Source organism: Peromyscus californicus, unplaced genomic scaffold, assembly GCF_007827085.1.
Source record: "Peromyscus californicus insignis strain IS unplaced genomic scaffold, ASM782708v3 Scaffold_17__1_contigs__length_78620276, whole genome shotgun sequence".
Lineage (NCBI taxonomy): Eukaryota > Metazoa > Chordata > Mammalia > Rodentia > Cricetidae > Peromyscus > Peromyscus californicus.
The window spans coordinates 11,657,312-11,672,100 of record NW_026294469.1 but is presented as its reverse complement, the minus strand read 5'-3'; the positions used below and the strand labels follow the sequence as shown (position 1 = coordinate 11,672,100).

The following is a 14,789-nucleotide window of genomic DNA, read 5'->3' as shown; positions in this document are numbered from 1 at the left end:
TGCTTCTTCCTGTTCTCATGTGGTCTTCATTTACCATGGTCTCCTATTCCTTGTTCTCCCTCTCTGTTGTTGATCCAGCTGGGATCTCCCGCTCCCCCAAGCTCTCTTTCCCTCGACCCTCGCTTCCAATGGCTGAGGGGTCCACACTGGATCAGGCCCTCCGAATGGGTGAGACAGTTGATTGGCTTGATCTGTTTGGGAGGCATCCAGGCAGTGGGACCAGATCTTGTGCTCATTGCATGAGTTGGCTGTTTGAAACCTGGGGCCTATGCAGGATTGTTTGGCTTGGCCTGGGAGGAGGGGACTAGACCTACCTGGACTGAGTCTACCAGGTTGACCTCAGTCTGTGGGGAAGGCTTTGCCCTGGAGGAGATGGGAATGGGGGGGGGGGCGTTGGGGGGAAGGTGAGGGGGACGGGAGGGGGGAGAACAAGGGAATCCGTGACCGATATGTAGAACTGAATTGTATTGCAAAATAAATTAAAATAAATTTAAAAAAAAAAAAAAAGATTTAGAACAATCAAGCCAATACAGCAAATAACTCCTTCCCAAGCTGAGTAGGAAAACACAGATCTCACCCAGTGGCCTTCTAGCGCGTCTCTCCTGTAGGATGGCTGACCCAGGCAGTGATCTATCACTCAAATGAAGTGTGCCTTCACCATTGCCAGACTTCCATTCAAAATACCAGTGGCCACCAGTGCTCTAAGTGATGGTTAAAGACAGGAGGAAGAAACCCAAGATAGATGAGGAACTCAAGATCAGAGATACTTATTGAAACATTTAAGTTAATTTTACAAGACATAGATCATGAATCAAACCAGAAGTTCCTCATCTACCTGTTCCTATTATTCCCCTGCCAAACTGCTGAGGCATTCTTATGCTGAGAAGTTACCAGATTGACTGGGAATAAGAGAAACGTGTTGTAAGTCATCTCAGGGGTAAATCACCCTTACAGAGCTGGGAATAGATTCCTAGGCTATTTTACCTAATCAAATCTTCCAGCAGAGTCTACTCAAGTTGTTGAGTGTCCTTTCTGTCCAGCAGGGAGCTAGACATACAGCTTCTAGGCTTACTTCAATCATGGGTGAGCTCATCAATTCCACACATTCCAGTTGTGAATTTACAAGCAAAAGACTGAATGGAAATACAGTTTTAAATGCACACAATGGAAGTCAATGACTGCTTTCCCCCAGAATCCTCCACTAGCCAATAGTTCAGCAAGGAAGGATAAAGTCCTCTAAGCCCCTTCATCATCTGTTTGGCTGATCACAGCTCCAGTGGTGTACCCACATGTGAGCCTGTCAGGCTCCAGTGAGCTGCTCCAAACCCATCCTCACATGGAGGGCCCTAGTTAAACTCCATGGGTCACAAAACAGAACAAAAGGATGTAAAGTTGGGAAAGGGATTTGAAGGGAAGAAGGAGTTGGGGAGGGGAGATAGGAGAGGGAAGGGGTAAGAGTAACCATTCACATCATACACATCCATGAAATTGTCAATAGATGCATTTAATAAGAATTATAATAATAAAAATGAATGCTGATTGGCTATTTTGGTCTTAGATTTAGGATTTGATTCTGCAGCAAGAGAGAAAAAAATTGAAAACTGGCCGGGCGGTGGTGGCGCACGCCTTTAATCCCAGCACCGGGGAGGCAGAGGCAGGCGGATCTCTGTGAGTTCAAGGCCATCCTGGTCTACAGAGCGGGATCCAGGAAAGGTGCAAAGCTACACAGAGAAACCCTGTCTTGAAAAACCAAAAAAAAAAAAAAATTGAAAACTTAGAACAAGAGAAATGCTTTGGTAACGTCTATTTTTAAAGTAAAATGGGCATATTCATATTTAGTAATAAAGAAGCATTTTTACCCCCTAGCTAGTCTAAAATATGGGGGAAGAAACAGTTTGGGGAGCAACAACAGCCCTCTATTTCACTGAGAAGCTAGAAGCTAATGTGCCCAAAATATTCCCAAACTTAAGTACTATTGGAGAAACTGTGAGAGACAATATTCAACTTGAAAAATCTGTTGTTTTTAACTTGATGATGTAAGTCAACAATTCAAACTAAGTTAAGCAATTCAGTCTTACGCTTTAGCATAGATATCATTTAATGCAACTAGATGATCAATATGTAGCTACATAAATAGATAGATGATAGACAGGTAAATGATAGATAGATAGATGACAGATATATAAATGACACAGATAGATAGATAGATAGATAGATAGATAGATAGATAGATAGATAGATAGATAGACAGACAGATAGATATGGCTTATTGGTAGATCACCCTGAGGGTTAGCAAGAACTTTTAAAGATTTTAAAATAAGCAGAGTTTAAAGTATATTTGTAAAGGTTATTAGTCAGCTTTTTAAATCTTATCTCAGAAACATTACTAAATACTGCTGCTCACAGTGAGAGCAAGGAGAAGTGAGAGGAGGAAGACATGAACAATTTGAACTTATAACATGTGATTCCACTAAGAAATATTTAATAGTCTTAAGCTTACTTTAAAAAAAAAAGCACAAGCCAAGTGTCTTCTTTCTATGGAGTGCAGGGGAAATCTAGTCTGGTCATCTCAGCCTGTAGCAGGTACTCAGTGTTGACAGACCACCAAGTTCTTGTTCTGTAATGCATTTCAGGAACACATAAGTTGGCCATGAGAGGGAATCTGGGGTGACTCACCATCATCACTGTAGGAATTTCTACTCAAAAATAGCATTTTGAGCCAGGAAGTGAAACCTGCTGATTCTTTCCAATTTAGACCCTAAGTCCACTGTGTGCCTGAGGCTGGGAGCACAGGTGGATCATCAGAGGGGTTCACACTGCCTGAAACAGAAACCAGTTCAGACAGGTCGACTTGGTGTCGGAGGGCAAGGAACCAAGTCAGTGCAAAACTATAAAACTGAAATAGGGACTAGAAAAGTAAACTTCGGACTGACAAAGGAGTGCTCCCCTGTCCTTCACAATCTCAACCAAAGGGAGTGCTCCCCTGTTTTTCATGATCTCAATCAAAGGGAGTGCTCCCTTGTTCTTCACGAGCTCAACATCCATCATGATTAGTTGTCATCTTCTGGATCGGTACTGAGAAGAACTGACCATTTCTTCCTTACAATTAGTAGTCCAATTCTACACCAGTGACTCTTTAGTGCAATCAGTAAATGATCCTTTCAGAGACCTCCACGCCCATCACAAAACCATCTAGAAGAAGTACACTGACCTCTCTGTGTCCATAATGAAATGAGATGTGTGTCTTTCGAAGACCCCTGTCATTCTTTTCAATGAAAGATTTTAAATTGAAAATAAAATAGCACTAAATAATTTTGACAGATCATATTCATTAGAAAGTAATTAGAATCTGTTTATTCAAGTGGAAGAAGTCAGTGGACCAGCTCTGTGAACCTTATTTTGCAGCTTTCAAAATCCCAATTTTATACTTAGATGAGATACACACACATGCACACACACACACACACACACACACACACACACACACACACACACACGCTGTATCAAGGTTTCAGAACCCAAAAGGTAGTCTTCATTTTATGAAATCTGACTCACCTTTAATTTTTTTGTCCCACTTTTCTCCATCTAATTCCTTCCACTGTTTCTGTTCTTTATCACCTTCCAAATCATTTACAACACATACTTCTTTAAAAAATATGGATGAAATGTAGAAAAGAGAACATGGTCAAAATATCAGCCTAAAATGATCAATAATGGATATCAGGACAATGTAAGACTATCACAAAAGTTGAATACAGTATCATCTCTAAAAAGTATTACACTTAGTGATCAATCACTTGAGCAAATATGACACTTTGGCCATCACTTCAGTATCACAAGCTGAGCATCTGTAATCTGAAATTCATCCAATGTGATTTACACGTGACTTCAGGTGGCATGTTCACAATAAAACAAGCACATTGAAAGGACTGTATAAAATCACCAGTATGGACACTCATAACAGGTAAAAGTGCTAAGAATAAAGAACTGTGCGTGCCCAGCCATATAAATGACATCTATATCAACCCCCCTCCCATCAGAGCTCAGGAAATGTTAAAGGTTGGGGGAGAAGATTCTGAGAACTAGAGGATGGAGAGGAGTACTATGAAATGCTGCCTTCTGAACACGGAGTGGCTGTTGCACATACAAACTCACAGTAGCTGTATTTGTCCACTCAAGACCTGAACAAGAGCAAGCCAATTAAAACCCTCTAGCACGAATTGAGAGGGTTTTCAAAGCCCCAACCCTAGCTAAAGAGCTACTGGTAGTTGTCAGCCGGGAGAAGAAGAGTCACGTTTTCTAGGCATGTGGCCCATATTCCAGTGGGTGGCCTCATACCTATGCACTAACTGGATTCAGTGGATCCTATAAAACAGAATATTTTGTGCATGTAAATACTTGTTTAAAGACTGAAAGAAGAGTAAGTGTATAAAGTTCAAATAAAACCAAAATGCATTTTGTGTTTAGATTTGGGTCCCTTTACCATCATATATATATATATATATATATATATATATATATATATATATATATATATATATATATAAATTTCTAAATATAAAGATTCCTGAAATCCAATATATTTATGTCCCTGAGCACTAATATGAGAGCCTTGGACTATATAGGAAGAGTTCATAAGAGCCAACTTTTAAAAGCTTTTTATTGAGGTAAAGACTGCCTGACAGTTCCTGAGAATAAGCAATAGTGGACACTGATACAAGCACGTGAACATATGCACATACCCCATGGGAAGGTTCTCTTACTGTCCCCATGTTACTGGAGAACAATCTGAGGCTGAGAGAAGTTATGTAGCATGTCAAAGGTCACATGCCTAGTAAATCATACCAGACAGTCTAGTTTTGTAAGTCATATGTTTCAATACTTCATACACAGAACCTTGAAAATCTCCACATACTATGTGTGACCTGATAAAAATTTCTAGCACTGTCCATATTGTGATTGATGCTGCACAACAATCTTAGCATCAATTTCATAGAGTCTATTAATTAATCCAGTGTAAATCATGTCCTTCAGGGCCTTGGCACTTACCAATAATATTGATTCAGTACTGGACCACACGTATGCCATCCTGGTCATCATAGGTCTGGTCATCATAACTCTGAATGTCTTAGACCTCTGAGCCGTTCATCTGTCTTACTTCTCATGTCTTACTGGTTATGTCTTCCATCTACCTCCATTAACACAGACTTATTTCACTTCTTTCCATTTCTTCTACTGAAAGTCTAAATCCAGCTTCTCAGTATCTCCTTCCTAAATCATGGCCTACCTTCAATCAGTCACCTAGCCTTTCAATGAATTTCATACACTTTGCCTTTGAAAGTGTAGCAGTCAAATACTGCCAGTAGCCTCTCTTGAACAGAGAACTAAAGTCATCCAGAAGCTTTATTAGAATCAATACCAAAAGCTCCCTGGACGAAATTCCTGCAATTGGTGTTAGAAGAGCCAAATATATATGTTAGAAGTCAAATATATAGGAACACTATACAAAGTTCACAAAAGTTATTCTATTTGCAGTCGTACTAGGAGGGGAAAAATGATAATTGAAGAGAAATTTTGATGATGCAGTTTTCTAATAAATTGGGAACAATGACCCTTGAAGGACCATAAGGAAAGTGAATGTCAAGATAATTTATTATTGTTACAGTATCTACCTCATTTTTCACTTTGTCTTACTGAACTATGATATCCTTAGAAAGTACCAAACATCCCCAACATTAATGAACATTTTAGCAGTGTATAAAAAGCAAGAAGAAAAGAGCAGGCACAACGCATTAGTGGTTTTCTCCCATCTTAGCATTTCAACATCAAAAGTGCCAACTGGGTGGGTAAATGCATAGGATTGCCTTGGACAGTCTTGGATTTAGAAGGCAGATCAGTAATGGTCACCGGTTTGCAGCCCTCTCTGGAGACATACCCGCCTTGCACAGGCTGTTTGAGTACCCCTTATCCCATTGCAAAACTGATATCCCACAGATACACTGAGAGCTGCTGTTTTCATTGCAGGAGAGCCAGTTTCTATGCCTGTCGCTTGGACAAGCATTTATACGTGATTGGCGGGAGGAATGAGACCGGCTACCTGTCCAGTGTGGAGTGCTACAACCTGGACACCAACGAGTGGCGCTATGTGTCCTCTCTGCCTCAGCCGCTGGCAGCCCACGCGGGAGCGGTGCACAATGGGAAAATCTATATTTCAGGCAAGCCATTCCTCCATTTTTCTTTATAAAGCTCATTGTCCGGGGCACTTGCCTGACGCAGATGTGTCCGTCTTTCACAGGGGGTGTGCACAATGGAGAGTACGTGCCGTGGTTGTACTGCTATGACCCTGTCATGGATGTCTGGGCCCGCAAACAAGACATGAACACGAAACGTGCCATCCACACTTTGGCTGTGATGAATGATCGCTTATATGCAATTGGAGGGAATCATTTGAAAGGTGTTTTCCTGTTTGTTTGTTTGTTTGTTTGCTTGTTTAGGGGTTTTGTTTTGTTCGTTCCTATCCCATTAACATTTGCATGGCATGCTCCTTGTTTAGGGATTTCTTGTTAGATAATCATAGTTAACTATGTAAAAAAACATGTTGACCAAATATAATCTACTGTGTGTAAATTAACAGTACCCTGGAGCGAGCATTTACTGTGTTTTAATTCTGCAGATAGGATTATGTTTAAGTTACCACACACATTAAAGAAATGAATAATGATGTCTAAGGGGAAGAAACAAGACCATTAATATCTGAAAAAGCACAATTTGTCGTAACAGTGAAGCCAGCGAAATAAATTATTCCTTATCTCCAAAGTTGTCGTAATGAATTGTCCTCCAGAAAATTGTTTTTTGCTGCAGTCGTAAAGAACTGTACTCACAGGTTCACAGAGCTAATGTATGGATTTTTTTCTTAAAGCAAAACATGGTGTCTAAATTTAGAATTATTTCTTTTAAGTACTGAATATCAAGTGATCTATGATTCTCAAGTTGAATTGCTTTTTTTTTAAATTTAAAGCATTTTTAAAAGACGATGCTTGCCTTCTTTCCTTCTCTGTATATGTTTATAACTACAACCTTTTACAGTTTGTGAGCACTTTATAAATTTGTGGGTGTGCATCACACTACATTTGGTGGGAAACAGACCCACGGTACTGAAATTTACCTGACCTACTTTGGGCCTCGGTTTCCTCATCTCAAAAATGAAGAAACTGGTCTAAACTGAACTCCAAAATCTCCACCAGCTCCTGAGCGCTATGGAAACAGGCACACCTGTGTTATTACTAGTCAAGCCAATGTGTTCACTTATCTTACTGCAGTGTATGAATCCAAGAGTAGGTTAGACGTGGAAAGTTTTTCTAATCCGCATTTACACATAAATTTAATAAAAATCGCACAGGCTAACTTTCATATTTATATTTTGAATTCATGTTCAGCTAAAAATCTGATGCTCTAGGGTGTGCCTGCTGCTCATCTCCATGCCCGCCCCACCCCCAAAATAGAAGAGGACTGTCTCCAGCTGCACACAGTTCCATTCTTTCTGCTCCTTCCAATTTCAGTACACACTCTGTTCCCTCACCTCAATGTTTTATACTAATTCTGTGGCTTTCAAAATAAAGCATGGCTTCTTCTCCTTTCATTTTCATAAGACCTTACCTATATGTCTTAATGACTTTTATATTCAAGATTACAATTGGACAGAAAGATTGTGTTCTAAATAAGAAAAAGTGTGAATGTGCACACATAAGAATGGACATACATGTATCAAAAGTAAATGGTTGAGGATGTAGCTCAGTTGGTGGTGTTTGCCTAGCATTCATAAGGCCCTGGGCTCAAGGCCTGCGTCACAGAAAATGGACATGGTGATTCACACCTATAATCTCAGCACTGAGGAGGTAGAGGCAGGGGAATTAGAAATTTAGGATTATCCTTGGCTACATACCAAATTTGAAGCCAGTCTGTGCTATATACCCTGTCTCATATACATATATGTACACATATATGTGTGTATATTATATTATCTACATATAAATTAAATAATAAGTATATAGATATAGATATATAATTTCAGGAGACATAAGGACAAAGGAAGGTTATGGTTTGGATCCTAAATAAATTATATGTTGTGCCATCCTATTCAAGACATGGATTACAGCATATCTGTAAAAGATGGATACTGACCATATCCTTTTGTGAGACAGGTACTCAACATCTATAGCATGTATGGAACAAGGGACAGAGAAGGTGGACATGCCCCTAAACAATGCCCTAGAAGCCCAGAATCTAGAATTCTCCCCATACGCTCCTTTGAAGCAGATAGAAAATTCGCAGTGGGCATATTGCTCTGTTGTAACACCGCCTGTCTGGTTTATTTGTATGAGCAATTAGTGGCCTGAAATAACCTGTCCGCTTTCTCAGGAATGAAAATTCGTCCTTGGAACTTGTTTTCTCAACTATGATCGAAGAATCTGGATATTAGTTAATGTATGCATATAGATTGTCAGCTAGAAAATATCCATAGCATGCATTTAAGTAGACAAGGTATCATTTGTACAGCCTCCTCTTTCTTCTATGTAGCCCAGGCTGGCCTTGAAACCATGATCCCATCTCAGTCTCCCGAGTGAAGGGGTTACAGCCATATGCTCTTACTTCTACCTCTCAGAAGATTTTTTTCACAACTGGGCTAGTAACAAGGTCACCAAGAACAATGTAGGTTCTGGGCTCTTCTGCAGGAGCCCTGCCTGTAGGTCGGGGATTAAAAAGCCTCAGAGGAACCTTCACGGTATCAAAAGACAAAGTGGGTAGCGCCTGAAGAATGATATCTGAGGTTAACCTCTGGCCTATACACACACACACACACACACACACACACACACACACACACACAAGCATACATACACAAGCACTCTCACATACTCACACACAAACACACACACGTACACTCATACATACTCACATACTCTCTCTCTTTCTCTCTCTCTCTCTCTCTCTCTCTCTCTCTCTCTCTCTCTCTCTCTCTCTCTCACACACACACACACACACACACACACACACACACACACACACACACAGGAGAGCAGGGAGACAGCAGAGAGGAAGAAGACCCTCAGAGCTTAGAACCCCAACTCCAAACCTTAACCCTTGAGAAATTCTCTGCCCATCATTGAGGTTGTTTATACATAGTCGGGTTCTAGGAAAGGCTTAAGATCCTGAACAATGGATTTTCATTGATTAAACTATTTTAAGAGAGTTAAATAGTCAAGAAAAGCAATATAGTTTAGCCTGTAGAAGTCTGAGTTCTGATGCCCATCCCTCTGTATACAGATGTCACTGTTAAAAACAAAATTGTTTTCTTAAATCTTTTAAAATAATGTTATAATAAATAATTTTAATAAGATCTACCCCCATGTAATCAACCATATGATACCTACTTGGGCATTCTTGATTTGAGTTAATCCAAAACACCCAAAGTCTGTTGGAGTCTTTTGGTGTTTTTTTTAGAAGTTTCCGACATGTCTCCCAATTTCACTAATATTTATGCATTTATGTCTTCAAAGACACAGTTGTTTACTTCTTAGCTCCTGCCCTCCTGGTTCTTTAAAAAGAAGCTGTAGCCTTAAACAGACTATGGGAGTCACTCTTTTCCTCCACGTTTGCCTTTTCCTGTCCCCTAGGTTTCTCCCATCTTGACGTCATGCTTGTAGAGTGCTATGACCCAAAAGGTGACCAGTGGAACATACTCCAAACCCCCATCCTGGAGGGTCGAAGTGGCCCCGGCTGTGCGGTGCTTGATGACAGCATTTACCTGGTCGGGGGCTACAGCTGGAGTATGGTAGGTGTCTGTTTCTGCGTGCTCCCCTCTGTCCGTGTTTCTCTCCTCCTCCTGTGTGTGCTCACTTCCATCCCTGTTTCTCTCCTCCTCCTGCGTGTGCTCGCTTCTGCTCATTTCCCCCGGAAGTGCTATCATCCTACATGTACCCTTCAAGAACATCAGGATCTTGTGGTGGTGGCGTGGCACCGTGAGCAGGCAGACTGAATGGGCATGGGTGCAGTAGAAATGGGTTGCTACCCATCGACTGCCCCACAGCAGGGGTTACATCCCCAACTCCCTCCTGTACCCATGTGCTTGTAATTCTGGTTTCCAACTCCGAGCCAAAATGAAATGATTTTCCAAATGTTCTGTAGAAATTGAATAGGAAAATCTGAATGGTTTCTGAACAGAAGAAGCAAAACATGGAAATTAATTCTTCAATGTCTGTGAGTTGTATTTAGGACATGAACTTGCTTTTCACTCCCCCTCTGGTCATGAAAATTTCCAAACATAAACAAACACTGAAATGATGGTAGTCCTTCCCTTCCCCATCGTTAGGTCTACCATCCATCAACAAACCTTTCCTTTTAAGTTTAACTGAAAAAAATGTGAAGCAAATCCCAAATGTCCTATTTCACCCTAGAGATCTCAGTATTCATCTTTTAAAAAGTTATTCTCTTGTGTAAAAAAGATATTCTTTTACATGATCAGTTATCACACCCAAAAAAAACTGTAATAGTAGCTTTATGTCCAATCCAAATTCAAATTTTTCCTTTTGGCTTACAAACAGAAAGTTGTATCTTTCAAATCAAAACATTCAAATCAAGATCCAGTAAGTCTCACACGTATTTGGTTATTATGTCCCATAGACCCCTCTCAGTTTAGAACATTAATTACCTCTGCCTCACTTTGTGTTCCCTGACTTGTTGACAAAATAATCACATCTGTCACCCAGAATACCCCACATTGTGGGAATGCTAATGACCTTCTTGTGTTGTCATTTAAAATAGTTCTTCAGACTAGAAGTCTGAAGTTGATTAGGTTAGTCAGGAGTTGATTAGGGTCAAGCTTTTTATTATTTATTCATATTTTTTATTTTGTTTATGCTATCTTTTGTAAAAAAAAAAAAAAGAAGAAGAAGAAAGAAAGAAAAGAAAAGAAAAACAGTATCTTGGAAAGGAGACTATGTGTTTAGATTACATCAAATCGGGAGAGACCTCAGGCCTAGGAGTCAATTTCATTACTCTCACAATGATGACTATTTTGATATTGCCTTATTTATCTGTGCTAGTTTTATAAGATCAATTTGTAGTTTTAATAACATTCATTTTATTTATTTTGCATCCAACAAGTTTATGATACAAAGTTTTTAAAAGTTAATTATATAAAGGCAAATACAAGTTGACTTATAAACCTGGGTTTTCACACATGTGCCTGTTGTCTGGAGCAAATTGTTCACTACAAGAGCAGAGATGCATTCAGGCAGACATCAATAATATACATTCAGAAAATAGCATGAGTTTTGTTGGGGTTTTTATTTGTTTCCTATGATTTAATTTGGGAAGGAAATTTTTACTCAAGCATTAGTGTTAAAGTTGACAAAGGCACCACAATTAAAGCCATTGTTCATTTGCTGTGTGGCCTCTTGAAAATAAATAAGTCAATATGTGGAGATGTTTTCAGTCTACTTAAAAATGCCTCACTCTTTTGAGTCTCATTCTCCACAGTAAAATATAAAAATAAAAACAAAGACATGAAGCAACAATCTAACATCCACTTGACTTCAACCATTTAAATAATAATGTGTGTCTTTTTTTTTTCTTTAATTTAAACCTACTGGAAAACTCCCATTTTGGAGCCAGTTATTGGAAAGTGATCACTGAACATTGAAGATGTTCTAGGTATTTATTTGAGTTTGATCACTGGCTGTCAAAAATATCCCACAAGGACTAGGGAGGGGGCTTGGTTAGCAAAGTCTCATTTTGCCTGCATGAGGACCTCAGTTTAATCTCCAGGAATCCCATAAAAACAAAAGCTCTAGATGTGATGGCTTGTGACTTTAGTTAAGCATTGTGGAGGTGGATGAGGCAGACACTAGCCTACTTGGCAAGTTCCAAGCCCAGGAGAGATCCTGTCTTAAAAAGAAAAAGTGGACACTTGAGCTAAGCAACACTAGAGTTTGTCTCTGTCCTCTACAAACATGTGCATGCAAGCATGCTCACTTGCACACATATACATGCTCCTGAACACACACATGCACACACACACACACACACACACCTACAAGATTTTGAAATGTCAGCTTCAAATATTTCCTTGGAATACAACAGTTGAAAACCCATTGAGCGCAGTTGAAATGTTTTAGGCTGAGCAGAGAGTCGGTCTTCCCAGTGAAGCTGTGAAGAGTGACACATGGCCGTTGCTGCTCTGAGTATCTTCCCCTAAGCACTCCCTGCTCTGCCGTTCCAGGGTGCCTACAAGTCATCTACGATCTGCTATTGTCCAGAAAAGGGAACCTGGACTGAACTCGAAGGCGATGTGGCTGAACCCCTGGCTGGCCCAGCCTGTGCGACAGTCATCTTACCAGCCTGCGTTCCCTACAACAAATAACAGCAGGAAACCCTGGCACAGTGCCACATCGAGGATGCAGTGACAGGTGAGGCTGCCGTCCGGCATGAACCATGCATTCCAGTGGTACACGGCCACAAGCCACCTTTGCTTCCTGACTCACAAGTAACTACAAAAGAAAGAGGCCTGCTCTTGAGCAGAGACTGTTGTCTGCAACTCAGATCACACTCAGCTTGCGGTGGTAGCAGACTCTTCCATATCAGACTGGTTAACTTGTTCCACCTTTACACAAAGTCACAAGGAGCTGAACTTTCAAAGAGAGAACAATAAAACCCCAGAAGACTGGCCCCAGAGACCTAAGATCCATATTGTGCATTGTGTCCTAACTGCATGTGATAGACGTGGACATTTGGAGGATATTTTGTACATGAATGATTCAAAATCCGACCCACCAGAATGTTTACCCTGCATTCCAGAAATTGCCACTTGATTCTGTATCTGTCACGCTTGGCTTCTTCACCAACTCCATAGGTAACATACAACCAAAAACCACAGAAGATGGAAGACGGGCATCTTTGTTTCTACACAGTCATAGTTTGTATTCCTTACAACTCGCAGGAGATCAGGGAAAAGTAAGTTATTGGTCTCTTTAGCAATTGTTCTCCGCCAGAGTCTTAATTTCATGTCTTTGATTCTCCTTGAAAATTAAAACAAAGTACACTCTGTCGCTCTTCAGCTTCCAGAAGCTTCTGCTTCTTCATTTCTTATAGCATTTTATGTAGTGAACAAGGACAATTTGCCTCGAAAGACAAGACCAACAAACTCCATCCTAGAATATTTCAGAAATTCTGTTGGATAACAGTTTGTCCCAAATTCAATCCAAAATAAAAGCTGACAAGCCACTTTCAGGAATTCAGGCACACAAGGAAAACCTTCTCTTGCGTACAACCTCAGTTATCTTTCTGGTTCTTCAAACACATGACTTACAGCTGAAGAGATTGCTCAGTGGTTAAGAGCACTTGCTTCTCAGGCACAGGACCTGGGTTTGGTTCTCAGCACCCACATGGCGGTTTACAACCATCCATAACTCTAGTTCCAGGGCATCCATCGCACCAGGTACGCATGCAGTGCACTTACATACTTATAAACAAAACACTTGTACATGTAAAATAAAAATAAATAAATATTTTAAAATAATTAATAAAAATTTGCAAATTCATAGCACCTGACGTACACTTCCTCACCTTTAGCTGGCTTCAGACACTCAATTCTCCTTAGTCCTGCTCTCATCACCAGAGATGCCTGGATGCGCTTGCGTGAGAATTGATACTTGTCTTTAGGAACTCAAAAAGATCAGGAGAGCATGACGTGGTCTCTTTGTGGCCAATCAGAAAACAAAACCAGCAGGAACATGAATTTGACTTTCAAGCTCATCTGAGTTTGATCAACAACTGGCACTTATAAGCGCCTAAATGTTTTTTTTTAATCACAGAGAAGTGTCGAACCCTTCAACAAACGTGATATTCAAAATACCAAGTAAAGGAAGCCACAGATGAGAACAAATGCCTTCATGGTAAGCTTTCATGAGCACCTCAAAGAGGGCTGGGCACACCAGAATCCAACAATGTTTCTACAGAAGAGTGCAATCTTTGTTGTTTTTATATTTATTTGTATGTTCAGATCCAAAGGATCCGTTGTAAAAAAAAAATATATATATATGAATATATATACATAACCAGTGCAATCAGCTTTCTTTTTTTTTCCTTGAAAACATACGAATATATTAAAGAAAGACAATAAGAATGGGGGAAACTCCCCCTGGCATCCTGAAGAGCACATGCTGTTTCAGAAACCATATTCTCAGCCATCGCCGTTTCTTCCAAAAGTCGTTGTTTATACAAGCATTTCAGCTTTCCTTAGATTTGTTCTTCGCTTTATTTTTTATCACTAGCCAAATTAAATAAAAGCACTTATGAGAACTCTAAAGCTTTCTGTATTTCAGAGAGATACAAACTTCTAGAAAGTGAGAAGGGACTAAAGTCACAGAGAATGTAAATTTTGTACAGTACTAGGATGTAAATGAAGCTTGCTTGGAAGGGGGAAAATTTAAATAAAAACTTTATGTACGAATTTATCTGTCTCTCATGCTCCTCCTTATAAACACATGTGTAAATTGGATTGTTTGAAGGTTTTTAATATATAAATGCCTAAATATTTTTATTCTACAGATATGCTTTGCAGGTCTATTTCACTTTCTCATAGTATGCAAAAGCATATGGTATAGACAACATAAAAAATTATTAAATGCTTCTAGAAAATGATTGTGAGCTGAAAATTACATGAGTGAATCTAAGTTTTCTATCACAATCACATTACAAGAAGACGGAACTTATCCAAGATTGAATAACTG

The 14,789-nt window shown here is 39.8% G+C and overlaps 1 protein-coding gene across 1 annotated transcript in view; it reads left to right on the top strand.

Moving 5' to 3' along the window:
• Positions 1 to 14,513, top strand: part of Klhl14 (kelch like family member 14) — a 109,611-nt gene extending 95,098 nt beyond the window's left edge. Inside the window, exons 6-9 of the mRNA XM_052741631.1 lie at positions 6,025 to 6,215; positions 6,296 to 6,454; positions 9,675 to 9,832; positions 12,281 to 14,513. Of these exons, the coding sequence (XP_052597591.1) occupies positions 6,025 to 6,215; positions 6,296 to 6,454; positions 9,675 to 9,832; positions 12,281 to 12,421 (649 nt within the window). The 3' untranslated portion in view covers positions 12,422 to 14,513. The remainder of the gene's footprint in view (positions 1 to 6,024; positions 6,216 to 6,295; positions 6,455 to 9,674; positions 9,833 to 12,280) is intronic.
• Positions 14,514 to 14,789: the final 276 nt, after the last annotated feature.